The 26,205-nt window shown below is 58.6% G+C and overlaps 2 protein-coding genes across 2 annotated transcripts in view; one reads left to right on the top strand and one right to left on the bottom strand.

Annotated features, from left to right (window-relative positions):
• Positions 1 to 23,707, bottom strand: part of RPS3 (ribosomal protein S3) — a 221,517-nt gene extending 197,810 nt beyond the window's left edge. Inside the window, exon 1 of the mRNA XM_050972111.1 lies at positions 23,674 to 23,707. Coding sequence (XP_050828068.1) covers positions 23,674 to 23,692 — 19 coding nt within the window. The 5' untranslated portion in view covers positions 23,693 to 23,707. The remainder of the gene's footprint in view (positions 1 to 23,673) is intronic.
• The window catches only part of ARHGEF17 (Rho guanine nucleotide exchange factor 17), a 29,833-nt gene extending 4,837 nt beyond the window's left edge, over positions 1 to 24,996 (top strand). Inside the window, exons 2-21 of the mRNA XM_030234372.2 lie at positions 14,967 to 15,044; positions 17,175 to 17,357; positions 17,747 to 17,863; positions 18,142 to 18,234; positions 18,602 to 18,778; positions 19,042 to 19,092; positions 19,389 to 19,498; positions 19,608 to 19,693; positions 19,792 to 19,910; positions 20,153 to 20,366; positions 20,480 to 20,553; positions 20,669 to 20,862; positions 20,962 to 21,212; positions 21,549 to 21,795; positions 21,877 to 21,963; positions 22,060 to 22,127; positions 22,453 to 22,601; positions 22,689 to 22,863; positions 23,500 to 23,742; positions 24,229 to 24,996. Of these exons, the coding sequence (XP_030090232.2) occupies positions 14,967 to 15,044; positions 17,175 to 17,357; positions 17,747 to 17,863; positions 18,142 to 18,234; positions 18,602 to 18,778; positions 19,042 to 19,092; positions 19,389 to 19,498; positions 19,608 to 19,693; positions 19,792 to 19,910; positions 20,153 to 20,366; positions 20,480 to 20,553; positions 20,669 to 20,862; positions 20,962 to 21,212; positions 21,549 to 21,795; positions 21,877 to 21,963; positions 22,060 to 22,127; positions 22,453 to 22,601; positions 22,689 to 22,863; positions 23,500 to 23,742; positions 24,229 to 24,419 (2,907 nt within the window). The 3' untranslated portion in view covers positions 24,420 to 24,996. The remainder of the gene's footprint in view (positions 1 to 14,966; positions 15,045 to 17,174; positions 17,358 to 17,746; positions 17,864 to 18,141; positions 18,235 to 18,601; positions 18,779 to 19,041; positions 19,093 to 19,388; positions 19,499 to 19,607; positions 19,694 to 19,791; positions 19,911 to 20,152; positions 20,367 to 20,479; positions 20,554 to 20,668; positions 20,863 to 20,961; positions 21,213 to 21,548; positions 21,796 to 21,876; positions 21,964 to 22,059; positions 22,128 to 22,452; positions 22,602 to 22,688; positions 22,864 to 23,499; positions 23,743 to 24,228) is intronic.
• The last annotated feature ends 1,209 nt before the right edge of the window (positions 24,997 to 26,205 follow it).

Below are 26,205 nucleotides of genomic sequence, written 5' to 3'. Positions count from 1 at the left end.
TCTCACCTTGCCTGAACCCTCCGGCCCTGGGGAGCAGGGTGCAAATTTTCCCTTTTAAGGGCAACACCACAGCTGTATCTTCAAATCTCTCTCCTGCCTTGGGATTTCTTTGTGCTCCAGCCATATCCTAACTGAAACCAGGATTTTTTTTTCTCCTTTTGATTTATTAGATGGTGGAGCTGGGATGTTTTATTTCAGAGGGCATCAGCTTTGCCTGGGGGGGCCAAGGGGGACCAAGCCCTGCAGGGGTGTTGCTTTAATCCTAAGTGAGAGCACCAAGGACCGGATATAACTTGGCACAGGGATGGCTGGCTGGGAACAGGGGTTTATCCCTGACCAGCAGAGAAGAAATCTCCTTTATTTTTTACTTTTAGATTTTTTTTCCCCTCCTTAACTCAATGGGAAGGGCCAGCATTACAAGGCTGTGAGTCTGTATGGGGAAATGGCCACATCCACTTGGGAATTTTGTGGGATGGGAGCATCCATCTTCTATCATGGTGGTGATGGTGAGATGGTGTCCATCTCCAACAGACTGTACTGGGATTCATAATGGAGTCTGGTACCTCTGGGGTGATACTCCCTTAAAATATTCTTTCCCAAAATCTTTCACCCTCATGATATTCCCTTGGGGTTGAGTGTCCCTGCAGCACCATTCCCCCAGGATATTTTCCCAGCTCCCATGGTTTGGTGGTGGATTTGGCAGAGGTGCATCTGGCACATCCCACCCAGAGAGGTAATGTGGTGTTCTCCCTCAGGGGCAGCACTGTTTGTCCTGGGTGCTTTCCAGCAATTCTCCATGGGGCTGGAGCCATCCAGTTCATCCTGGGGGCAGAAGAACTCCTTCACCCTGTGCTCAGTGATGGGCACCAGGCTTTTAATTCCTCGGGGGTCATTAGCAGCACATCCCACTCTAGTGGATCCTGTGGGAGAAAAAAACCCCAAAACTCCAGATAAAGACTTTTCCCTGCTTCCAGCATCCCAAAAGCTGCTGGAATGGGCGGCACACACAATGTGTATGCACCCATATGCAGCCCAACAGAACCTAGCAGCAAGCCAGGATGCATTTAGGATGCTTTTGGGATGGATTTGGGGTCCGTTTGCTGCTCAGGATGCCAGACTGGCAACCCCTCGGATCTCTCTTCCCCCCGTGGCTGAATCCATCTGGGGATGGAAAATTAGGTATGCTCGCTGTCCTGCTGTGTTTGTTGACTTAGCAGCACTTGGATTAAACAGGAAAATATTGATTTAAATATAGCACCTCTGGGGAGCACGGGAGTCGTGGGAACACAGCCTTCCCCACCTGCCGGTCCCAGCGCGGGGCGGCCGCACCCCGGAAAAGCCATCAGGGATGGAGGGGGATCCCGCAGGGAACGGCGGGGTCACGTTCCCAGGGAAGCTTGCGTAAATTTCCTCCCCAGCATCCTCCCTCCCGGCTCATCCCCCCTCCTCCAGAAGCTCCTCCTCGCTGTGGGGACAGCTCAGAGGTCGGGTCCGTGCACTGCCCATATATTCCTGAAGTTTGTCATCTTTGGGCTTAGATTCCCTCTGTTCCATTTGTGTGAATCCCCAGGTTTGGGGCTGTGGCTGGGAGTTATCTTGGTGGTTTTGGTGTTGCTGGAAATCTCTAACTAATTAAAGCAGCTGCAGGGGGGAGGTAGGAACAGGCAAATCTTGGCTTTCCTCTCCCTGCTCCAGTGGTTTGCCCGGGTTTTGTGTCCCTGGATCTGCTGTGCTCAGCGAAATGCTGGAGTGGGGGGAAACTGAGGCAGCCCTTCAGAGAGGTGGGATATGGGATGGAGCAGGGAGAAGTTGGCTGGGATCAGGTGATGCTGCCTGTCAGTGGCATGGATTGACCCTGGGAGCAGTGGCACAGGGCCAGGGGGGTGGCCCAGCCCAAATCCCCTTAACTCTGCCCATTTTTGTCCCTTTCTTTCCCCACTGCCAAACCCCCTTATCTTTGCCCATTTCTTATTCTTTCCTTCCCCTGTGCCAAAATCCCTTATCTTTGCCCGTTTTTTACCTCTTTCCTTCCCCAATGCCAAAATTCACTTAACTCTGCCCATTTATACCTCTTCTCTTTCCCTGCTGACAAAGTCCCCTAAACTCTGCCCAATTTTTACTCTTCCCCAGTGCCCAAAATCCCCTTAACTCTGCCCATTTCTGCCCCTTCCCTTCTGCACTGCCAGTGCTTTCAACAGGGCTGCTTTGTCCCTTGTCCCCCCCACGTTAATTAAAAGCCTCTAATTAATTAGGCAGCGAGCTCCACTGGGGATGGGGGGATGATCCACATGGGATGTGCATCCTTTGAGGCCTGTGCTGGTGGTGTGGGGCAGGATCCAGCCTTGGAGTGACAGGGTTAGCCCTGGGCTGAGCTGGTGCTGGGGGCTGGCCTTGGCCCGTGGCTGCCTGATCCAAAGGTCAGGCTCTTGGCAGGATCCAGGCACTGCAGCGAGGGTGGGAGGCTGGAATGGGCTCCCAGCCTCTGGAGGGACCCAGAGTCCTGCAGCTGGGATGCACCAGGGGCTCCCTGGGGCTGGGGTACACAGGGAGAGGCTGGATATGGAGCTTGTGCATCCAGGGAAATCCTTGGAGTTTTTGTGGATGTGCATCCCTGCACAGGGAGTCCAGGAGTGCAGGGATTCACATACAGGGCATATGGAGAGGGCCTGGTATAGGGATACATGTAGGTATGTATGGGACACTCACACAGGGAATTTGGGGGGAATTTGGCAGCATTTTTTGCCTGATGGACCAATGTAGGTTTATTTTTTTGTCTTCTCTGATCATGGGCTGGAAAATGCTATGAAACCATCGAGCATTATAATTAAAATGGGTTAATGAGGAACCTCCTGGAGCTTTGGCTGGTGCTGCCTTGGGGACATTGGCAGGTCCCCAGGATGAGGCTGTGCACCTCGTGGCATTTCTAAATAATTAATATTATTAAGGGAAGAGGTTCCTGGTGCAGGGATACACACATGGGGGTATGGAGAGGGCCCTGGTGCTGGGATGTATTCTCAGAGATGCACTGGGCAGCCTGCCTGCATCTGTGCACAGATGCCTGGGCTTTTCCATGGAAAATCACATGCCTCCAAAGCTTCTGGGAGGAGGTGGCCTTGTTCTTCCATCTGCTCTTGCCAGGGAAGCAGCAGGTCGGCCTCCCTGTGATGTAACCTCCAGGTAACCTCCTGCCAAACCCAGCTGGGATGGAAGCTCAAAGTTTGTTCCTGCAGCCTTAATCCATCATTGCAAGGGTTGTGGGATCCTTGGAAGTGTTCAAGGCCAGACTGGGTGGGCCTTGGAGCAACCTGTTCTAGTGGGATGTGTCCCTGCCGCCATGGTAGGGGGTAGGAACAAGATGAACTTAAGGTGCCATCTGGTCCAAACCACTCTGTCATTCTCTCACTCTGATTTAGAGCCTTTCCCAGGGATATTTCTGAAGAGGGAGCTTGCCCCTGGATATTGATCCCTGTGTGATGGGAGTGTCCAGAGAGGTGGTGTGCTGAGGTCTCTTCCCTTGCTGAGCTCCCTCACCTGGTCACAGCAGTTCCCATGGGGCATCCCACAGCTTCAGAGCTGCAGCAGGAGCTTCTCCTAAATCCAGGATGGAGAAGGAGGTGCCCTCACACGAAGGGAAGGTGCAGCAAGGCAGCCCTGGGGTTTGGCCAGTTCAGTTTCCTCTTCTCTCAGGGCAGGCCCTGGAAAACAAGGAAGGAGACTCCCATCCTCCCATCCATTCATCATCCATCCATCCATCCATCCATCCATCCATCCATCCATCCATCCATCCATCCATCCATCCATCCATCCATCCATCCACCCATCTTCATCCATCTCCTCCCATCTCCAACAACCTCCATCCGTGTCCATGCTTCCATCCAGCCATCCCCCTCCACCCATTCCCCACCTATCCAGGACTGTTGTCTCCAGGCATGATTTTCCAAGAGAACATGGTCCATCTTCCACGATGTCTCCTCCTGAAGGCTTGCACAGACAGACCCCACGAAAACAAAGCTTTGCCATTTCCACCATGGTGCTTCCAGGCCAGGATGTGTCCAGTGAGGAGAAATCAGCCACTTCCACCCCCTCTCCCTCAGTGTGGCTCTTTTTAAAGCTCTGATGGTTGGTCCCGGTGGGGCTGTTTCTCTGGACTCCCTTGGTTTCCATGGAGAGGATGAGTGAGGAATTTCAAAGGGAATGGCTCCAGTAAATGAACTCTTCTCTAAAAATAGTGTGTTTGCTTTTGGTTCTTTGGGAACTGCAGCCTGGCCAATGGGAAGGAGAATGAAAATCAGCATCTGGGTGAAAGTATTCCAGTAACTCCCTCTTTGTGCGAATTCCCGTTGGAGCCGCTCGGCTTCCGGGGAACAGGAGGCTGATCCCAGTTCCTGCCCTCATCACCACCATGCCTGGGTGCAGCTGGGGGCTGTCCCCATGCCTGCTGCTCCCCTGTACCTTGTGCAGGGTATTTTGAGTAGAATCCCTTTAATCCGAGTGGTGGAAGGATTGGAGGGAGCAGATGTTGGGCTTGTGTGACCCTCATGTCCTGCCTTTTCCCAGAAACCCCAGGCATGTCCCTTTTTGGGAACAAGGAGATGGCCACCACCATCTTCCACCCATCAGTGACATCCAGGACATCAGTGAGCCCCACCAGGACATCCCTGCATGGATGTGCTGGGAGAAGGACACCCGTGGTAGTACCCACCACCAGGTTTCCTCTGGAGGAGTCACCATCCCAGGGAGGGGACAGCCACCACCAGGTGCCCCCTGGAGAAGCCACCATCCTGCTGTGGGGTCACCAGCATCCCTGCACGGTCCCCGGGGCTGGAGGAGGTTTCCTTGGTGGTGCCTTGGAGTTGCTATTTGTGACTGGCTGTTCCTGAGCCCTCTGATACTCTCCAAAAAAAACAAAAAGGGAGTTGTTTGCATGGGAAGATTGGCATCTCCGAGCCTGGGATATGGTTTCCTGCTTTTTTTAGCTGGAGTAGCAGCAGACTCGCTGGCCTGCCCTGATTTGGCATCCCTCTTCTTGCTCTTTTTTTTTTTTTTTTTTTTTTGGAAGAGTTTCATCCTGACCCCTCGGCAGAAACACCGTCGCTAGCGGTAGGGGATCGGGTTTGGTCCTTTTGGTGTTTTTTGGGTTGCCCAAAACCCCGGTGAGATGGGATGTAGATGGCTCAGAGCCTCGGTGAGCGGAGAGGGAACTCGTCCCTCCATCGTCCAAACCTGGCGCAGGTCAGTGGATGCTGAACCCCCCCCCTGCTCCCCCCCACCCCAGGGTGTGCTGTGACAGTGACAGGGCAGGGAAGCTGTCACCTCTCGCCCTGACTGCGATGTGACGTGGGCTGTGGGCGTTCCTGGAGAGGTCTGTGGTTCCCCCCCCCTCCCCAGATCCCTGCTGTCCTGCTTGCAGCAGGGTGAGGGGACCCAAGGAGCACCAGGTGCTGGGGCACAGCTGGGTGGAGGCTGGTGGTTGTACCTCAGCTGCTTCCAGGCATGGATCCAGGCAGGAGGGACAGGAGAGGTCCTGGCAGGGGCATGGAAAGGGGTGGTCAGGTCTCCTACCTCCTCTGGGTGTCCATCAGCTCCTGGGTGCTTGTGGATTTGTGGGTGCCCATGGACTTGTAGCACCTGTTTGATCCTAAGAATCTATCTGTCAGCTCCTGGCTATCCATCCGCAGCTGGATGAGATTTCTGGGTGCCCATGGACTCCTGGTACTGGTTGGCACCTGGGGGGCCAGCAGCCCATGGGGGCTGGAGATTACTTCTGGATTTGTGGGTGTCCATGGACTCCTGGCACCTGTTGGATCCTTGGAATCCATCAGCTCCTGCATCCCCATTCCCTCCGGGTGCCCAGTGGCTTCTGGGTGTCCATGGACTGCTGGGTACCTCTTGGATGCTGGCCATCCATCAGTCCCTGAGTGCCCATGGCCTCTGGATGCCTGTGAGTGTTGCCTCCTAGGTGTCCTTCAGCTCCTTTGTGCTTGTGGATCCATGGGTGCCCAGAGTCTTTTTGGGATCCTGGGCATCCATCAGCTCCTGGGTACCCAGGGAGTTCCCATCGGCTTCTGGGTGCCCATGGACTCCAGGGTAGCTCCTGAGCAGCCATCAGCTTCTGAGCATCCATCCTCTTTGACTCCTGGGTACCTCTTGGCTTCGGTTGTGCTTGGAATTCTGGCTCCACGTGGAGACCTGCATCCCTATCAGCTCCTGGGTACCAAACAGCTCCTGGTGCCCATCACTCCCTGCATGCCAGGCTCCCTCCTGGCTTTCCCAAGACTTCTGGCCCCATTCCAGCAGGCAGCCAGGGCACCTCCCACCCACCTGTGCCAGGCTGGCATCCAGCAGTAATGCCAGGGACTGCCAGCATCTGGTACCCCTCTCCCTGGCTTCCTTGTCCCCCAAAATCCTCATAACCATTGCTTTTGGGGTGGCCTGGGATGCTTTTGGGGAGGCTTGTGCCAGCAGCAGAGGATGCAGGTGGGGCATCCAGGGATTCCAGTGAGCTGAGAGGGTGGAATTGCTCCTGTCCTGGTGGGTGCAGGGCCAAGCCCACTGGGAGGCAGAAGGGAAGGAGCAGGGGGAGGGAAGAAGAGCTGGGCTGACCTCAGCATCTGGAAAGCTGCGCTCTTGGGCCGTGGCCTGCGTGCCGAAAACCGGAGGCAAAAAAAACCTTCCATATTTGGTGAAAGTTGCTCCAAGACTCGGCAAAGGCTGGCAGCAAACGGGGGGCCACAAGCCCCCAGCTCTGCCCTGGACCACTGCTTTTGTAAGGGCTCTGCAAACGTGCCAGGGGATGGATGGTAGCTGGGGAGGGTTAAATTGGGGTGAGCATCTCCAGTCGGGTGGGAAGGGGGGCATGGAGAGGGGGGATCCGTGGGATGCTGCCAGCAGGGCAGAAAGGATGCAGGAGATGCACCAGCAGAATCCTGAGCTTCAAATTTTGGCAGAGGGGAGAACCCCTCACCCCAGTGCTGTTGGTGAGAATTTCTAGTGAAAGTCCCACAGGAAAAGCCCCACTGTGCATTTAGAGGAGGAATTTTTGTTGCTTTGGGAGATGAGTCTCCTGCAGCTCCCCTTTCCCCGTCCCACTGGCACTGCTCCCAGCGCTGCTGTTCCCCTGGGCAGCACAGGGATGCCCAGCATCCTTCCACCCTGCCTTGGAAAACTTGCCCCAACTCCTTTATTTTTTATTCCCTTTTTGTTTTCTCTCACACTTTAAAAGCAGAATTGCAGCCAGGCCGTGTCCTCCCGGGATGAATCACCACAGCCGAGAAGTCCAAGAAGGGAAAACAACTGAATTCCCGTGCGCTGGGGCTGAAGCTGCCCTGCTCCTCCTCCTCCTCCTCCTCCTCCTCCTCCTCCTCCTCCTCCTCCTCCTCCTCCTCCTCCTCATCCTCCCCATCCCAGAGGAGGTGGTGCTGCTGGGTTTCTCCATGGGAGCATCCCTGACCAAATCAATGCTCCTCTGTGAGCTGGGAGCCTGGGAAAAACCACGGCCAAGGGAAAAGCAAACATCTCCAGCCCCGGGCCTGCGAATAAACACGGGAATATTATTAGTAACTGAAGCAGGGCTGAATCAGAGCTGCTGATTTATGCTCTTATTTCCTTTCAAGAAGTTACTCTTTGGAGAGCAGCTCGGACTTTCCTTACCCGTGGGAGAGCAGGGAGAGGCTGGGCAGGGAGGGAATGCAGCCCCGGATGTGATTCCCTGCGGCGTCGGGCAGGCTCGGGCACGGCCCCTCTGCTGTGCCACAGGTCCTCCTGTTCCCATGGCAGTGGCTTCCCCAGGACCTGGTGGTCCCAGGGATGGGTTGGCTTTTATTCAGAGGTGAGAGGCTGGTAGCAGGGAGGGAGGGATTGGAAGCCAGGGATGGGGTGACACCTGGAAAAAGAGGTGACTTGTGCTCGGGGATGGAGGTGGTTGGTACCCAGGGATGGGCTGACATGCCCCAAAAAGGTGACTGGCACTGTGGAATGGAGGGGATTGGTACCCAGGGGTGGCAGTGGCTGCCATCCCCCAGCTTTATGGCACTTGTGGGACTTAGGGCAGGGCATCACTGATCCCAAGGGAAAGGCTGCTTAGGTTTGAAAACCCTACAAAACCCAATCCAACCTCCTGCTTTAATACTTCCCAAGAGGACAGAATGTGTTTTTATTTCTCCAGAGTGATTTCCTGCCAGAGGCTGAGTGATTGAGGCAATACAGGATTGGATGGAATAGCATCATCCTGTTTTGGGAGATGGTGTCAGCCAGGGGCTTTTCTGGCTGCACCAGGAAGTTGTAGATGCCAGAATGATGCTGTTTGTTGCAGAGGTGTTTGCTCATTGCATTGGGATGGATGGAAGCAGGTCCAGTTTATTTCCAAGCCTTTTCTTTCCAGAGATTTGGTAGAAATAGAGCTGAGGATGTGTTAAAATTGTTAAGCTTGGGAATTCACCGTGCACTATCCCCGTGGACCAGTGGCTCCCACTATGTCCCAGCTCCCTCTAGTGGGATCTACCCTGGGAACAAGCATACAGGGAAAGAAAAGGTGCAGAAATTCCAGATTCTTTCAAACGGAATGGAATGGAATGGAATGGAATGGAATGGAATGGAATGGAATGGAATGGAATGGAATGGGAATGCTGGTTTCAAGGAGGTGCCAAGATTCAGGCAGCTCCTAGTACAACCCTACTGTGATGCCCTAGAGAATCTCCCATCAGGAGCTGGCAGCAGGAACGAGCTGTAATTGAGGGAAAAACAACTTGTATTTATTTACTCTTAAAATTTTGGCGTGTTTTGGAGGGGTGGGAATAATTTTGTTTGAGGCAGGGTTAGCTCCTCCTTCAGCAGCTGCAGGAAGGCCCTGAGCAGCAAACCCCACTCCCAAAGTGGTCTAAAACACTCAGTTTCCCCCCCTAAATCTGGATATTTTGGCCCCAGAACAGGGTCTCAGGGACAAAATCCTGCTGCAGCTCACTCAGGCTGTGGCTGGGTGAGTTTACACCTAAGAAAGGGACAAATACTGAGTGCTGTGGGAGTTTTGGGATGGTCTCTGGGGATGCAGAGATCCTCCTTGCCATGGGATGTGATTTTAGCATCCCAGATGAGGTGGTGGTGACAGCACGAGGAACACCCTCTTACACTGACCCAATCACCAGGGTTTGGGACAGTGGGGGGAGTGCTCAGAGTGGCTGGAATCATCATCATTCCATGCACTGATGTGTGCAGGGGCTCAGCAAGGGCCAGAATCTGTGTGATGGCTGTGATCCCTCGTGGAATGTACATTCCTACTCTCCCTTTGGCCTTTGTTTGTTTAAAAAATGGATGTTTTAGGACTTTCCTCCATCCATGCCTCTTTGTTTGCGGGGGTGCAGGCAGGACACAATATGCCACGGCCTTTTCCAAATGTTTTAGGATGTTTTTAAAATCCCTGGGGATGCTCAGACTCCTCCTGCATCGATATTCCTGCTCAGGGAAAAGCAAATGATGGGGCTGCTCCCTGAGCCTAGTTAAATAAAATAAATCAAGATGGAAGAGTTCCCATCCTTCTTCAGGGCTGTATTCCCAGTGCCAGAGGGAAAGCTGGGGCAAAAAGCTTTTCCTTGCCCCCATCCCAGGTTTGGGGTGCTGCTGAATCACCCCCAAACCCCTGGTGCAGGATCCTCTCCATCTTTGGGTTTTCGGGAGCATTTTGCCACGCTGGCACAAGCCTTGGGATGGGGGATGAGTCCCTTGGCTCTATCCCAAGGAACTGGCACGCGTTTCCCAGGAGGGTTTGGGGTTTTGGGAGAGGAAACGCTCAGGTTGGGAAAAAAAAAAAAAACCAACAGGGGCTGGTCCGAAAGGAAATCTAAAGGTGTTTACAAAGAGCCGCGCTGCTAAAAATAACCGGCTCATATTTTAGACAGCCCTAAAAATAGGCAGCGCTGTTGGAGTGGCCAAACACTCCCAGGAATTTCCTGTGGGCTGCGGGCCGCCTGCAGGGGGGTCCGGGCTCGGCTGGCCGGCATCGCTCCAGGGTTTGCATCCCGGGGTGATGGAGAGGTGACCCCCGAAAGCACAGCGGGGTTCGGTCTGCCTCCTTCCCCACGCCGCACAGGACGGGTTTAACCCTTCTGCTGCCATCCTCCGTCACATCCCGAGGGGCTGGGTGGGTGGGAGCCAGGGCTCCGAACCCACGGGAGGAAGGCGCAGCAGGAATGCGAGTCCCCTTGCGGTGTTCCCGGGACACGCTGGGTGGGATGAAGGGATTGAGCCGAGGGTGGCGTTCGTGGAGCGGGAAAGGCTCGGCTGAGATGGAGGGGACGGGCGGTCCCGGGGGAGGGCTCGGGGAGTGGCTGCGGGCGGAGCCGCCGGGTCACGGCAGCGCCGGGGCCAGCTGGGGCTGAACCGGGCAGGGACCGCGACAGGAACGGGAATGGGAGTGCCCGAGGAGTGGGAATGGGAGTGCCCGAGGAGTGGGAATGGGAGTGCCCGAGGAGAGGGAATGGGATTGCAAACCAGAGAGATTGGCGATTGCAATGCGGTGGGACCCAGGTTTGCACCCCTGGTGGGTCCGGGATTGCAGGTGGAATGGGATTGGGATTGCAGTTCAAATGAACATGGAGTTGTAAAAGGAATGGGATTGGAATTGCAGCTCAAATGAAGGTGGGATAGTAAAAGGAATGGGATTGGGATTGCAGCTCAAATGAACCTGGGATAGTAGAATGAATGGGATTGGGATTGCAGCTCAAATGAACTTGGGATAGTAGAATGAATGGGATTGGGATTGCAGCTCAAATGAACTTGGGATAGTAGAATGAATGGGATTGGGATTGCAGCTCAAATGAATTTGAGATTGCAATGAGGTTGGACCCAGGTTTGCAGCCCTGCTGGGTGCAGGATTGCAAGAGGAATGAGATTGGGATTGCATCCCAAATGGATCTGGGGTGACAGTCCAAACAGGTCCAAAGCTGCGAGCCAGGTGGGTCCAGGATTCCAACAGGAGTGGTTCTGGGATTGCAGCCCAAATGGATCTGGCATTGCCATGCACATGGACCCAGGCTGGCTTCCCTGTTGGGCCTGAGATTGCAACAGGAATGGGGTTGGGATTGCAACAGGAATGGGGTTGGGATTACAGCTGGATGGGTCTGGGGCTGGAACCCAGATGGGCCCAGGATTCCAACACAGATGGGGCCCAGGATGGCAAATAAAAGGGTCTGGGATCGCAACCCAGAGTGTTGCAGCCCAGCTGGGCCTGGATCTGCAAAACAGGTGGGTTTGGGATTACAACCCAAAAGCACCCAGGACTGCAAGCAGAAGGGTCTGGAACTGGAATCCAGGTGGACCTAGATCAGCAACCCATTTTTTTCTGGGATTGGAACCCAAATGGGTCTGGAATTGCAACAGAAATTAGTCTGGAATTTGAGCCCAAATAAAACAGAGATTGCAACAGAAGCATGTTTGCAATAGGATTCTAGCAGAGCCCAGGATTTTATCCCTATTGGATCCCAGATTGCAATGTGGATGTGCCCTGGATTGCAACTGAGATGAGTTTGGGATTGCAGCCCAAATGTGTCTGGGGTTACCACCAAAATGAATCTGGGATTGGAGCTTAGAACAGCCCAGGTTTTCAATCCAGATGGCTCTGGAATTGCAATGCAGATGGAGCCAAGCTTGCAACAAAACTGGTTCTAGGATGGCAGCCTAAAGGAATCTGAGATTACAGCAGAAATGGGTCTGGGATTGGATCCCAGAAGAGCTGAGGTCTGGATTGTAAACCAAATAAACCCAGCATTCCAACAGCTGGGATGACCAGGGCACTGCAGTTGCAGGAGCTGCTGCTGCCTTGAGAGCAGCCTCATTACCTGGGTGCAATTAGCATTCCCTCCCCCTGATCCCTGGGTGCACTGGCAGCTGCTGCAGCTCCCATTACCTGCCCCGAGTGGTCCGTTCTCTGCCACGCACCCTTCCCGGGGTGGGGTGCTCATCATCCTCACTTCCAAGAGGAAATTTACTGGCTGCAATGAGAGGATGCAGCCCTGCTGCACGCCGTTGCTGTGGAAACGGAGTGAGCGGCTAATTAGATTTAATTAACGAAGCGGGAGGGGAGCGTTACAAACAGATCTGGGCAGGATGCATCACCCGGCCAGCAGGGATGTGGGTGCCGAGGTGATGATGCCGTGGGGTGGGGGGAAAGGGGGCGTGCCTCAGTTTCCCTGCCTGCAAGGTCAGAGAGGGGGATATTCGCAGGGATGGAATCCCTAAGGATGCTGAGCACCCCAGCATCACCCGTGCGTTCCCCCCCCCCCCAAAAAAAAAAAATCTCATGCCCCAAGAAAGCACCAGCTCCCCCCACTCCACTCCCCAGCATCCTCGCCGGGCAAAGCCTTTCCAGCAGCATCCCTCGGCGGGATCCGGCCCTGCCCGCATCCGCGCGTGTCTGTGTGGGCACGGCTCAGCCTCCCGCCCGTGCCTGCCCAGCTCCGGGGGCCGGGGACCCTGGCGTGGCCGCGGACGCAGGCGCAGCCTCGCAGCCCCGCTGCCGCTCTGCGGGAGGGCTTTTTATACATCCCCGTAGTTCCACATCCACAGCGAACCCCGGCGATATAAATAGCGCCTCGCTTCTATTCCCCTCCCCGCCGCATCCCGGCGCAGCGTTCCGGCTCGGGGCGGACACCTGGGGATAGCGGCAGGGAGGTAGAGGCACAGAGGGGATTTCTGCGCGATTCCTTGGGCCGCGTGGGACGGACCGACCCCCGGGAGCCGCATGCTGCAGATGGTGAGGACTCTGGCGCAGTTCACCATCGCGCTGGAGGACATGCGAGACATCGGGGACGGCATCGACGCGGCCTTCGCCACCTCCGGGCTCAGCGGCGCGGCCGAGGAGCTGCCGGACAAGGGCTGCGGCAGCCGCGGCGGCACCGAGGTGATGCCAGAGGGACCCCGGGGGTGGAGCGGGGGGCGCCGGTGGGATGCGGGGGCGAGGTGGGGGCGCAGGGATGCGTCACGCTTGGACACGTGTGCGGCACCTGTGGGGTCTGTGCCGCGATTGCCGTGGCAACCGTGCCTCCATCCTCATCCTCAGCTCGACACCCCCGGGGTGCTCTGGATCGCGGGGAGCGGGGATGCTCCCGCCCGGAGTGGGTGATGGGGGGGCTGGAGCCATCGCTGCCGCCACCCCCCCAGTGCTGATTTACACGGCGGAGGCGTCGGCTGGTGGGAAATACCCCGGTTCCAGGGAGGCAGGGGCTGATCCTGGGGGTGCTGAGCAGGATGAGGCTGAGGTGAGGTGGGGGCGTCCTCGGGGAGAGCAGATGGAGGCTGAAGCATCTTCAGCCCCCCCAGCGAAGAGGCTTTGCTGGGGTGAGGAACGCAGTGGGGCACATCCTGCCTTTGCCCACGGGTGGCTTTGCCCTGCTGGGATGGTGCCTTTCCCCCAGCTCTGCTCATCCCTGTGGGAATTTGCCCCTGCCAGGGTAATACTGGTGCTGTAAGGGTGGAAAAAATCCCCTTGCCAACAGTTGGGCCTCATCCTGCGTGTCCCCACTGCTGCTGGTGCAGCTGAGCCTGTGCAGCTCCTGGGTCTGACCCTTGGCTTTGGTGCTGAGCTGGGACAGCTCCAGGAAAAAAAGGACCAGCAGGGAGCTACAGGCTGGGTGAGGGTTGGGGAAACTGAGGCAGTTTGGGGCATCAGATTCCCCTAAGCTCCATCCTCCAGTGAGTGCCCGTCCATCCGTAATTACAGCTAATTAATCCAGCAGTGAGAGTGTTCATAAGCTCTCTAACCAAGTGGGGAGGTCTCAGCTGGTGTTCCCAATATCACCATGGTTTCCTGATTCCTGGAGAGCCTTGGACCCGTCACCAGCATTTGGCTCTAGTTCCATCAGCAGCCTGGTGGGGAGCGGGGAAACTGAGGCACAGCTCTGTCCTAGAGAGGGATCTGGCCAGGATCCCTCTCCATTGCTCCCTGGGGACCACGAGGGGCAGGGTGGCCTCTCTCCGTGGTGAGGATGGTCAGACTTCTTCCTGTGGCTGCAGAGCAGCTTCACAGCTCATTGTGTCCCCACTGAGGAGGACACAGCCCCACGTGTCCAGGGGCTCATCCCACAAGACTGAGAACATTTGGGGTGTCTCAGATCCAGGGTCTCTGGAGGTTCTGCACATGCAAAACTTTTGGGGTATCTGTGCACTCAGGGCATCTCTGCACTAAAAGCTTTTGGGATGTCTCTGCACCTGGAGTCTCTCCTTCTCATGCAGAACCTTTGGGGTGTCTCTGCACCCAGAATCTCTGGGGTGTATCCAAACACAAAACTTCCAGGCTATCACTGCACCTCTGGAGCATTCCTGCATCCAAAACCTTTGGGGCCCAGGGCCCTTGGGGCATCTCTCACCAAAATCTCTCGGGGTGCCTCCCACCCAGCAGCCTCGAAGCATTTCACATCCAGAACTTCTGGGGTGTCTCTGCTCCCAGAGCCTTTGGAACATCTCACACCCAAAGCTTTTGGGGTGTCTCACCCCCCGGGCTCTGGCCCCCCAGGCTGAGCTGCAGCGAGTGCACACGAGAGGGGTCCCTGAGCCCCACAGCCAAGAAGACCCCGACCCATCTGCTTCCCAGGGCTCCCCACCACCCCACTGATGGGCCTCCCGTGGGGCCACAGCCCAGCCCCAGGGTGCCCGGGGTGCTGGGCGGGAGGCGAATTCCTGCGGGTCCGCTCGGAGCGGAGCCACTGGAGAGCCAGAGGGCTCCGGCTCCGACCCATGTAGGGCTGTGAGCTCCAGGGCGGGCTCCTGACGCGGCCGCGGAGGAAACCAGGCGTCTGTGCGCTCGGTGTCATGTACTTCCTAATCCTCCCGGATTCCTCCATCGGGCTGGAGAGGCAGCGCAGGGGAGCTGGACGCCAGCCGGGCTCCTCCGGTGTTCAGCCTCCCCAGGCAGCCCCAGCACGCCTCTCCCCCGGCCCGGCTCACCCCAAAACGCCCGTGTGTCTTTCACCCCCCGGCAGGACATGAGGAAACACGTCATCATGACCCTGCTGGACACCGAGCAGTCCTACGTGGAGTCCCTGCGCACCTTGATGCAGGTAAGGTGGCACGGCCGCGGCGTGACACCCCAGAGCGAGGCACGGGGCACCGTGCTCACCCCAAATCCTGGCTCTGCGGGCTGTGCCACGAGCTGGGTGGCACCGGGTGGCTTGGGGTGACGGGGGGATGTTTGGGACAGCGGGAGCAGAAGTGGGAGCGCTGTGACAGCAGTGTCAAGAACGGGGTGTGTGTGTGTGTGTGTGTGTGTGTGTTACCTCCATGCCCAAAGCGAGCCTGTGACATTCCCAGTGTGCTGTCACCTGGCAGGTAGCCTGTCCCCAAGTCTCCTGCCGTGCTTGCCTTCCAAAATCTCCTCCTCGTGTTGCACCCCATGTCCTGATGGCCCTGCCATGATGGGGGAGCCCTGAAATCCCCCATTCCCTCGTGCTCCCGTTTCCTGCTGGGATCATCACCTGCAGACCTGAGCCAAAGGTTTTTCTCAGGCTTTTTTTGCTGAGCTGGTTCCAAACCCCCTGGAGCAGCCTGGCCCGAGGGTCCATCCCTCGTTTCAGATGTTAATGAAGGTGTTTCAGCAGGTTAATGATGGTCAACGCCCTGGAGACGTCACCTGGCCGAGGTGTGGCTTGTCCAACCACATCCCTGCAGGGGGAAACACCACAAGCTCTGAGCTCTGCACAAGCAGTGCCTGTGGGACCTCTGTGACAGTCCTCAAGGGCATGGGACACTCCATCCCACACTGCCGTGGGTTCTTCCCATAAATGCCCCACAAGGATGCCCCCAAGGTGGACACAGATGTGCTGCAGGAGGGAAGGACCCACTGGCTGCTGCCAGTGCAGACCTTGGCTTAGAGGGGCATGAGGACCCTGGCTCTGGGGCTGAATTTGAGGGGAGCTGTACAGGGCTTGGGATTAGAGGGTGTCCCTGCTGGTCTTGGCATGGAAAGAGTCTGTCCCATGGTCTGCGCATCCTCTGAGGTGGGAGGGACGCGGGTGGGAGCCATGGGGCGTTAATGCCTGAGCTCTTGTCCATGGCACCTGTCCTGACACAGTGCCACCAGGGGGGACCTGGCTTTCTGGCAGGGATCAGAGGGCTCCAGGTGTCCCCAGCTCCCTGTCCCAGCTGGGACAAGGTGCTCAGATCCTTGTCCTGGCTTGGTGGCACTTAGCATGGGACACCTTGGAGCATCATCCTGCAGCCAAGCCAGATGGTGCATGGGCAAGCCCTGCCTGCTGTCCGTGTGTGCTGCAGCAAGGGCTGTCTCCATGCTCCTCTGCCCAATGTGGGAAGCACGGGATGCATGGCACAGTCCTTCCCAGCTCCTGCTGCAGGTGCTGGGCACAGTAGGACAGCTGAAGGGGGTTAGGAGCCTCAGGCTGGATTTGGTCCTTCTAACTTGGGTCTCCATGAGATATCTGGCATCAGCTTGAGGAATGTGATCCCTGGGGAATGACTCCTCCTTGACCAGCTTGGTTGGAGAGGTCTGAAGCCACTGGAGATGGGTCCTGTCCTCGCTGCTCAGCTCCGTGGTCCTCCACACATCCTGAAAGCCACCAGCACCCTATACTGGTCAGACTGAGCAGGTGGCAAGGCTTGAGAAGACCTTCCACATCCCTCTGCATCCCCTGCAAATCCATCTCCCCCATTCCAGGGGCACTCCTCCTCTCTGCAGCTCTGCCCCATGGATGGAGGAAAGGGGTTTCATAGCAGAGCCACCTCAGCCATTGCTGAGGACCTGCTGGCCCTGAGTATTGCTCCTTGGCCATTGTGTGCTAAATCCCACCAGGAACACTCTGGCATTTGGATCCCGGGGTTGTGTTGCTGTGATTTCCAAGCTAGGTCAGGCAGATGGAGATGGTGAAGGCTCATGGCAGCAAAGATGGCTCTGAAGGCCCCGGGATAGAGGATCCTGTGCCATGCAGGTTCCTTGTGCAGAGCTGTCCCCTTCCCCACCCAGCTGTGGGGATTCACTGACTGCCATGGGACCCAGGAGGGCTGAGTTGCAAAACCTGTCTGGTCCTGCCGGTGGGTCCCACAGCCCAGCATCCCCTGGAGGAACCCCCTGCTGCAGGGTGCCATCCATCCCCGTGGTTACATGGGCTGAGGGATCCAAACTGGCTGGGGAGGGAGAGGAAACCTCCAGGGATGCCGGTGCCTCTCCTTGCCCGCAGGGGTACATGAAGCCGCTGAAGCAGCCGGAGAACTCCTTGCTCTGCGACCCTTCGCTGGTGGACGAGATCTTCGACCAGATCCCCGAGCTGCTGGAGCACCACGAGCAGTTCCTGGAGCAGATCCACGACTGCGTGCAGAACTGGCACGAGAAGCAGAAAGTGGGCGACCTCCTGGTGCAGTCGGTAGGTCCTGGCGGGGCGATTCCCCCCGGGAATGCGGGTGTGCCCGCTCCTGGGCACGGCCCCAAAGCAGAGGTTTCGGAGCAGGAGGCAGGGGAGTGATGAAAGGATGGGCCAAGCAGGCCTGGGATGGAGAACAGGAGACGATCTCCAGGCCTGCTGTCTGCTTAGCATAAGGGTGGGAGCTGCTGCTCCCGGCTGGCTCTGCAGCTCCGTGTTTCTGCCTCGGGAGCACAATCGTCAGGGCTGAAAAATCGAGGTGGGCGGACAGCGGGTGAACCCTCCCTGCGCCAGCCCAGAGCCAGAGTTAACCCTTGGGGCAGCTTCTTCCAGGCTCTCCCAGTGTGCCCATGAGCCATGCTGGATCTAGCCCTGTTTTCCCCCCCACCCAGTTCTCCAAGGATGTGCTGGTGAACATCTACTCTGCCTACATTGATAACTTCCTCAACGCCAAGGACGCCGTCAGGATCGCCAAGGAAGCCCGGCCGGCTTTTATGAAGTTCCTGGAGGTGGGTCCTGGTTCCTGTCTCCATAGATCCTGGACACGATCTCGAGCCAGGCAGGTTGGGGGTTAATGGGAGCAAATTTATTGCCAGACTGGGAATTTCCCCCCCACAACTCTTGGTTTTCTTGCAAAGAGAATCAGTTAGGATGAACCGGAATCACTCCATGTGGTGTGGAAGTTTGGACCCCAAACCAAAATGGGTGATCCTGGCTTAGTGGGAAGCTCTGTCCCTGCTGTGTCCCACCAAGGGGCCCATCCCTGTCCCTCATGGGTGTTTTGCAGCAAAGCATGCGGGAGAACAAGGAGAAGCAGGCCCTGTCAGACCTGATGATCAAGCCTGTGCAGAGGATCCCGCGATACGAGCTGCTGGTGAAGGTGGGTGACACCGGGGTGGCAGTGTCACACCAGCACCGGGGAGGCCATGGCTCCTCCTCTCCTCCACGCAGCTTTCAGGGCTCGCAGATCTCTCCTGACCCCTTTTCCCACCCCATGTCACAAAGCTGGTGTCCCCAGGTGTGCACATGGCTCTGCCCTCCTGGAGATGGTCACTCTGAGGACAGTCACCCTGCTGCCCCCCTCCACGGTCCCCTTACCCTCAGCCTTTCTGCTGGACATGTCCCGCCCCTCCCCAGGGCTGGCTCCCATCCCCAGCAGCCAGAGCAGCGTGGGAGGGGCTGGAGCAATGGCAGTGCCAGTGTGCAGGCGCTGCCAGAGGTGACAGCCTGGCCCTGTCCCCTGTCAGGACCTGCTGAAGCACACGCCCGAGGACCACCCCGACCACCCTTTCCTCATCGACGCCCAGCGCAACATCAAGCAGGTGGCCGAGAGGATCAACAAGGGCATGAAGAGCGCCGAGGAGGTGGAGAGGAACGCCCGCATCGTGCAGGAGATCGAGTCCCACATCGAAGGGATGGAGGATGTACGTGGGGGGGGGGGGGTCACACTTTCCTTCTCCTCAAAATGTCCCCATTTCTGCTCTTTTGGGTCACCCCAGGCCACTTGGGTCGCTTGTTTTCTCCTCCAGGTCCAGCTTTCCCCATTATCGTTTGGTCTTTGTGGGCTCCTGGGGGTTTGGGAAGGGACTGGGGTCCCAGTTCTGAGCTGGGGGATGCAGGGGCAGGCATGAAGGCCACAAAGCTCCCTGCAGTGGCTTCCCAACCACGGGTCTCCTTGTCCCCACAGCTCCAGGCTCCGCTCCGCAGGTTCCTGCGCCAGGAGATGGTCGTGGAAGTGGTGAGAGTGGGGTCTGTGGGGCCATGGGACCCCTCTTGGGGGGCAGTGGGAGGCTGAGAGTGCAGGTCATGGGGTGCCTGTGTGTGCCTGTGGGTGGTTATGGATGGAGGGATGGATGGATGGATGGATGGATGGATGGATGGATGGATGGATGGATGGATGGATGGATGGATGGATGGAACAGACAGATGGATGGGCAAGGCAGCACATGGGGAAACCGAGGCAGGGCCCTCTCCCAGAAGTGGCAGAGAGGAAGGATGGTCACTAACCCCCTGGTGTCTCCCACTGCTCCACAGAAGGCGGTGGGTGGGAAGAAGGACCGCTCCTTCTTCCTCTTCACGGACCTGCTGGTGTGCACCACGCTGAAGCGCAAGTCGGGCTCGCTCCGACGCAGCTCCATGAGCCTGTGAGTACCACCAGGCTTGGGGACACCCCCTGGGTGTCCCTGCCACCTGGCCTGGCTTTGGGGGGCTGTGGCTGGGGGTGCAGCTCGGCCATCCCCCCCAACCTCCCAGGTACACGGCCGCCAGCGTGATCGACACTGCCAGCAAGTACAAGCTGCTCTGGAAGCTGCCCCTGGAGGATGTGGACATTGTCAAAGGTCTGTCACTGCCTGCTGGGGTGTCCCATCTCACCCCAAAACCCTTGGCTGGTAGTGCCAGGGAGAGAGGGGTTAACACTGTGTGTGTCCCCGCACAGGTGCCTCACAAGCCACCAACAGGGAGAGCATCCAGAAAAGCATCAGCCGCCTGGATGAAGACCTCAACACGCTGGGGCAAGTCAGCAAGCTGTCAGAGACCCTCAGCTTCCCCCACCAGGTATGGGGATGGCGGGCCTGCAGCTGTCCCCTGGTTGGATACATTCCCAGTGGGAACACACAGGATGTCCTCAGCCAGAGGGGACAGCCTGTGGCAGGGCTGGTGGCCATAAGTGTCCTAAAGCCACAAAAGAGGTTGGGGCAGCCTCTTTTCAAGGATGCCAGGGGACAGACAGGGAACTATCAAGCACGTGGCTTGTGGTGGCCCGTCCCTGAGAGCTGAAGTGTTGTCCCCGTCCCAAGGGCCTGGATGACGTGATCAAGGACCTGATGGCCGCCATCCACCGGGAGCTGTCGGAGAAGCAGTCCCTGTCCTTCAGCATGGCCTTCCCCCCCAACAAGGTGGAGCTCAGCACCACCAAAGCTGACGGCACCGAGTCCTTCATCTTTGAGTTCCCCAACCCTGACGCCCGGCTCGGCTTCGAGCAAGCCTTCGAGGATGCCAAGAAAAAGCTGGGTAACAGCAGGGAGGGGGGAGCTGGACGTGATGGTGGGCTTGGCATCCCCCACCCCGCTTTGGTAGACCCCTTTCCTCCATCACTTCTTGATCCCCCAATCTGATTTCCCCAGCTTCCAGCAAAAACTGCCTGGACCCAGAGTTCCTCAAAGCCATCCCCATCATGAAGACGCGGAGTGGGATGCAGGTACTCAAAGTCTGGGCTCAGGCACCCCACAGGTCCTCCCCACCCCAGTGGTCTTGCTGCCAGACGGCTCCCACATCACTCCTGAATAACCCAACCCTGTTCTGCTCCCTCGCAGTTCTCCTGCGCTTCTCCCAGCCACGGCAGCCCGGAGAGCTCGCACGAGGTTTGGGTTTGCAACAGCGACGGCTACGTGGGGCAGGTTTGCCTGCTGAGCATCCGCAAGGAGCCCACGGTGGAAGCCTGCATCGCCGTCTGCTCCGCCAGGATCCTCTGTATTGCCTCTGTGCCTGGCCTCAAGCGCGCCTACAGGTAGGGCATGCCTGGCCCGCGGTGCTGGAGAGCGGTGCTGGAGGCGCAGGGCGATGTTGGAGCTGCTTCTCTCCCTCCTTCCCTCCCCGGTGGCGGCAGGGAGCGCGCGGAGCCGCTGGGCAGCCCCTCGGCGGAGCTGGGCCCGGCGCCGCCGGAGGACGCGGGGCCGCAGCCGTGCCTGCACATCTCCATCTCGGGCTCGTCGCTGGAGCTCTCGGAGCCCGTGGAGGGCGGCAACAGGGAGCTGGTGCCCTTCGACAGCGATGACACGGATGATGAGTCCTCGCCCAGTCCCTCCGGGACACTGCAGAGCCAAGCCAGCCACTCCACCATCTCCTCCAGCTTCGGCAGTGAGTGCTCCCCAGCCCCTGCTTAGGGAGAAATACACTTTTTAGCCCCAAAATTATGGGCATCTCCATAGTTTTGGCCTCTCTGCCTTGTATTTCTCAGGGGAATCTGCAGGTAGAGGCTTTTGACCCTGGGAAAAGAGATGTTGAGAGGCATGGGCCCAACAGTGTGGTTCTGAGATGGGGGGGGCTTTGGGTGAAGCCTCGTGGGTTTTGGGGCTCAGCATCCCTGTGCCATCCCTTGGGCTTGACATCACCCATGGTCTCTTCCCCATGACTTTGGAGGCTGTTGGATGGTTGGGGTCTGAGCCATTCCTCCCTCCTCCTCCTCCTCCGCAGATGAAGAGATCCCCAGCTGCAAGGAGGCAGCAGTGGAGACGACGAGCTCAGAGGAAGAGCAGGAGCCTGGCTTCATGCCCATCTCTGGCACCTACGGGCAGAGCCGGCACGGCGAGAGCCCCACGGACGGGCGGGCCCTGCGCCGCTCCAGCCGCGGCTCCTTCACCCGCGGCAGCCTCGAGGACCTCCTCAGCCTCGACCCCGAAGCCCACCAGAGCTCCATGTGGCTGGGCACCGAGGATGGCTGGTAGGTCCCCGGGGTGGGAATTCCTGCATGGAATTCACGCCAGTCCCTGGGGGAGCCTCAAGCTTTGCTCTCCTCCTGCAGCATCCACGTGTACCAGTCCTCGGACAACATCCGGAACAGGAAGAACAGCATGAAGATGCAGCACGCTGCCGCCGTCATGTGCATCCTGTAAGTGGGCAAGGGGGATTTTCAGCCCTGAGGGGGGCCAGAGCAGGGGATTTTGGGCTTCTGCAGCTGGATGTCAAAGGTGGTTTGTGCCCACAGGTACCTGGATAACCAGGTTTTTGTGTCCCTGGCCAACGGGGAGCTCGTTGTGTACCAGCGGGAAGCAGGTGAGGTTGGATTTGGGATGCCGAAGATGCAGCCCCGAAGTGGTGGCTGTAGGAGGGCGGCTTGGGCAGCCCCTGGGGAGGGATGCTCGGGGTGGCATCCCTGGAGGGATGCTGGAGACACCACACTCAGAGGCAGGAGGAGGTGGACATCCTTCTCCTGGTCCCTGCCTGCCACTGGAACCCCATGGTGGCACCAGTTTGTGTCCCATCTGAGGGGTGACCCGGAGAAAGTTGTCTTCAGCCACCACACCCCATTGTCCCTATCGAGTTAGACTTTCTTTTGGGAACTCTTTAACTCCCCACCCCACTCTCCCCACCCTCTCAGGCCGCTTCTGGGACCCCCAAAACTCCAAGTCCCTGTCCCTGGGCTCACCGGGGAGCCCCATCACCAAGATGGTGGCGGTGGCAGGGAAGCTGTGGTGCGGCTGCCAAAACCGAGTCATCGTCCTCAACACCACCACGCTGGCACAGGAGGTACAGCAGAGGGAGGGCACTCTGGGAGGTGTGACGGGCACCGGTGGCATCACTGGTGGCATCACTGGTGGCATCTGTCCCCCTCAGCACACGCTGCAGGTGGGGCAGGACGGCGGGCGCAGCGTCACCTGCATGGTGAGCGCGGGCAGCGGCGTGTGGGTGGCTCTGCAGGGCAGTGCCCAGGTGAGGCTGTACCACGCCACCACCTATGAGCAGCTGGCAGAGGCAGACATCACCCCCCCAGTGCACAAGATGCTCGCCGGTAAGTGACACTCGTGGCGTGTCTCCAGGGGGTGCCACCGCCGGCTCCAGGGGGTGCCAGTGCCCCTGGGAAGTGCCCTGAAGGATCCAGTGCTGGGAGAGTGAGGATGCTGGGTTTGGGGAAGGAGGTGCGAGGCCTTGTGCTCATGTTGGGCAGCTAGGTAATCCCACGTGGAAATAGGGCAGCCCCTGGGGAAATGGATAATTCCATGGTGAAGCAGGGCGGTAATCCCACAATCACAGGATCGTGGAATTCCAGAATGGTTTTGGTTGGAAGGGACATTAAAGATCATCTAATTCCATCCCTGCCATGCCAGAGACACCTTCCACTATCCCAGGGTGCTCCAAGCCCAAATGTCCAACCTGGTCTTGGGCACCTCCAGGGATCCAGGGGCAGCCACAGCTGCCAGGGCCTGCCCACCCTCACAGGCAACAATTCCTTCCCGATATCCTCTGGCAGTGGGAAGCCATCCCCCTTGTCCTATCAACCCAATGCGATGCCACCAGCCGGGGGGGGTTGTGAGCTCCCTTCCCCATGTCCCGTGTGCCACAGTTCCCCCGGGAGTGGATCCCTGTGGGTGGGGGGTTCCCAGCCCCGTGGGGCAGGACCAGGCACCGACGGGGCGATGCCCGGCAGGCTCGGATGCCATCATCCGGCAGCACAAGGCCGCCTGCCTGCGGATCACGGCCCTGCTGGCCTGCAAGGACCTGCTGTGGATCGGGACCAGCGCCGGCGTGGTGCTCACCCTGGCCGTGTCCCCCAAGGCGGCCCCCACGCTGGTGGGGCTGTCCCAGGGCCACACGGGCCACGTGCGCTTCCTGACGGCCATCGAGCTGCCCGACGGCTTTGACGTCCTCTTCCCGCTGCCCAGGGACACGGGTAGGTGGGGTGGCTGGCACCTCCCTGTCCTTGTGCCTTCTGGGAGCAGTGCACAGTGTTTGTGGGGCTGGGAATGCTGTGCTGGATGGCCAGGGAATGTCGGAGTCCCTGTTCCATTCCTGCCTTGTTCAGCTCCGGGGTGAAAAACTGGCAGTGGAGGGTGGGGGAAGCTGGGTGCTCTACTGCCCTCTGCCAGCATGGGCAACCCCAAATATCCCAGGGAGACCCAAATTCCCAGGGTGTCACCCAGCCCAGCTCTGAGGGGGAGGAGGGATGGGAGAAAATGGGAGCTGGCAGTTTTGATGGAGGAGCTAATTTGGGTTACGGGGGCCAGTTTGGGCTGGGAGGGGCTGTTGGGGTGAGAGGATGTTTTTGGGGCCGGGATGTGGTGCCTGGGAAAGCGGTGGAGGGCTGATGCCGAGGAGGGATCTGGTGGGGATCACTGGGGTTGCGGTGACAGCATTTGGGGCGTTCTGCGCTTGGCAGGGGCCGAGAAGCCGAGCGAGGCGGAGAAGAGAGACCCGTCGCGGCCCCGTGCCCCCGCCCTGGCGCTGTCCAAGCCCAAGATGTTGGTGATCAGCGGCGGCGACGGCTACGAGGATTTCCGGCTGACCAGCAGCAGCGAGACCGTGGGCCGGGACGACAGCACCAACCACCTCCTCCTCTGGAGAGCGTGACCTGCCCGGGCCCCCCCGGGCCGCCCCGGCCAGGAACGGGGGGTGCCGGCCCCCCTGTGTGCAGAGGGGGGGTTCCGGCCCCCTCCCCACCGCCCCCCGCCCCAGCACCTCTCATCTCCGACCCGGCTGCTCTCTGTGTGCTCGGGGCTGGGGGGATGAGCCCCGCTCCCCCCGCCGCCCCCCGGCCGCCGCACTGGACTCGGGGGGGACACGCAGCGCTTCGGGGGCCTCCAGAAGATGGGGAGGGGGCGGGGGTTTGCTCGGGAAGGCGCTGCGGAGGAGGAGGAGGAGGACGGTACCGAGCATCCCTGGGGACCGGCCGGAGGATGCCCGACAGCCAGGAACCTGCCTTGCTCTCCGGTTTTGTGTGTGCCTGCTTCACGGGGCGGGGGGGCGCGGGTCTGTCACCCCCCCGCCCCCGGGACCCCCGGCCACGCCGCGGGACCACCCCAGGGACAATCCGCCCGCGGTGTCCCCCCCGGCCCGGGCCTCCCGCTAACCCGCTCGCTCCATCGCCAGCACCCAGATAGCTCTGTTTGTTTGTTCGTTTGTTTTAAATATATATATATATTATATATATATAAACATCCTTATTTATTTGGGGGTTTGGGGGGGAGCCAGGGGCATCTTCACCGCCCTGCCAGTCCCTTCACTCCGGAGCTGAGGGGTTAAAACTTCCCGGAGCATCGCCCCGAGGGAGAGCCTGACCCCGCTGGGGCGGAGCTGGACCTCGCTGCTGGAGGGGGGGAGCTGATGGAGGGGAGGAGGGAAGGAAATTTGGGTGTCCCCCCCTCCTTCTCTGTGATTCCCAGTGGGATTTTGCAGCGTGGGAAAAGTGGGATGAAGGCGCTGCTGCTGTGCGAAGCATCTCTGGAGGGGAACAATCATCTTCAGCCACCAGGGCAGTCCCCCCACCCTTAAAATGGGGTGACAGTGTGGGGCACCCTAAAAATGAGACTGTGCTGGACCAGCCCTCCCCCACGTGCCCTTTTTATCCCCCATTTTCCTGCTTTCACCCCAGGATCCGGGCGAGATCAGTGCTCCCAGATTGGGACACCCTGTTGTCCCCATGGGAGACGTGACAACCGTGGTGGCAGGGATGAATCAGGGTGTCCCCAATCCCACACAGCTGGGTGAGTGACAGGAATGCTGCCATCCCACATGGAGCCATCCGTCTGTCCGTCAGCGGGGTGAGTGGGCGTGTGCTATATTTGGGACGATGAGGATATTTTGGGAAAAGGGGTGGGGGGGATTTCGGTCACTTGGGGGCTCTTTGTTATTAAAGGTCACCCGTGCCAGAACGATCCCAGAGTGGTCTCGTCCTTCACCTCGGGATGGGGTGGCAGGGACAGGGTGAGGAGGAGCACGGCTCCCACCACCCCCTGGTGTCGCTGGGAATGTCACCCACCGGTGCCACTGGTGATGAAGACCCCGGTGGGAGGAAGAAACCTCTTCCACCCCTGGGGTGCAGTTATTCTGTCCTGGATAACCCTGAGGGGGATATCAGGATATCCCTCCCTTGTGCCACAGAGCATCGGGACGTGGCGCTCCCCGGGTGGACGAACGGCCGAGCAGGGGACACCAGGTCGTCCTGGGGAAAACCGAGGGGAATAGAAGGAACGTGGGGTCTGACGGCAACCGGGTGTCCCCGGTGTGGGAAAACTGTCCCCTAGGGAACAGGTCATGGCATGGTGTGCTGTAGGACAGGTAGGAAAGCGAGGCGCAGCACTCAGGGGTGCCCCACACGAGCCCACACGGGGAAGAAAGAAAAAGCAGCCTTTTTTCT

Source organism: Serinus canaria, chromosome 1 (genome assembly GCF_022539315.1).
Source record: "Serinus canaria isolate serCan28SL12 chromosome 1, serCan2020, whole genome shotgun sequence".
Classification (NCBI taxonomy): domain Eukaryota; kingdom Metazoa; phylum Chordata; class Aves; order Passeriformes; family Fringillidae; genus Serinus; species Serinus canaria.
Note: the sequence above shows the minus strand (reverse complement) of the source record. Positions and strands in the feature narration are given on the sequence as shown.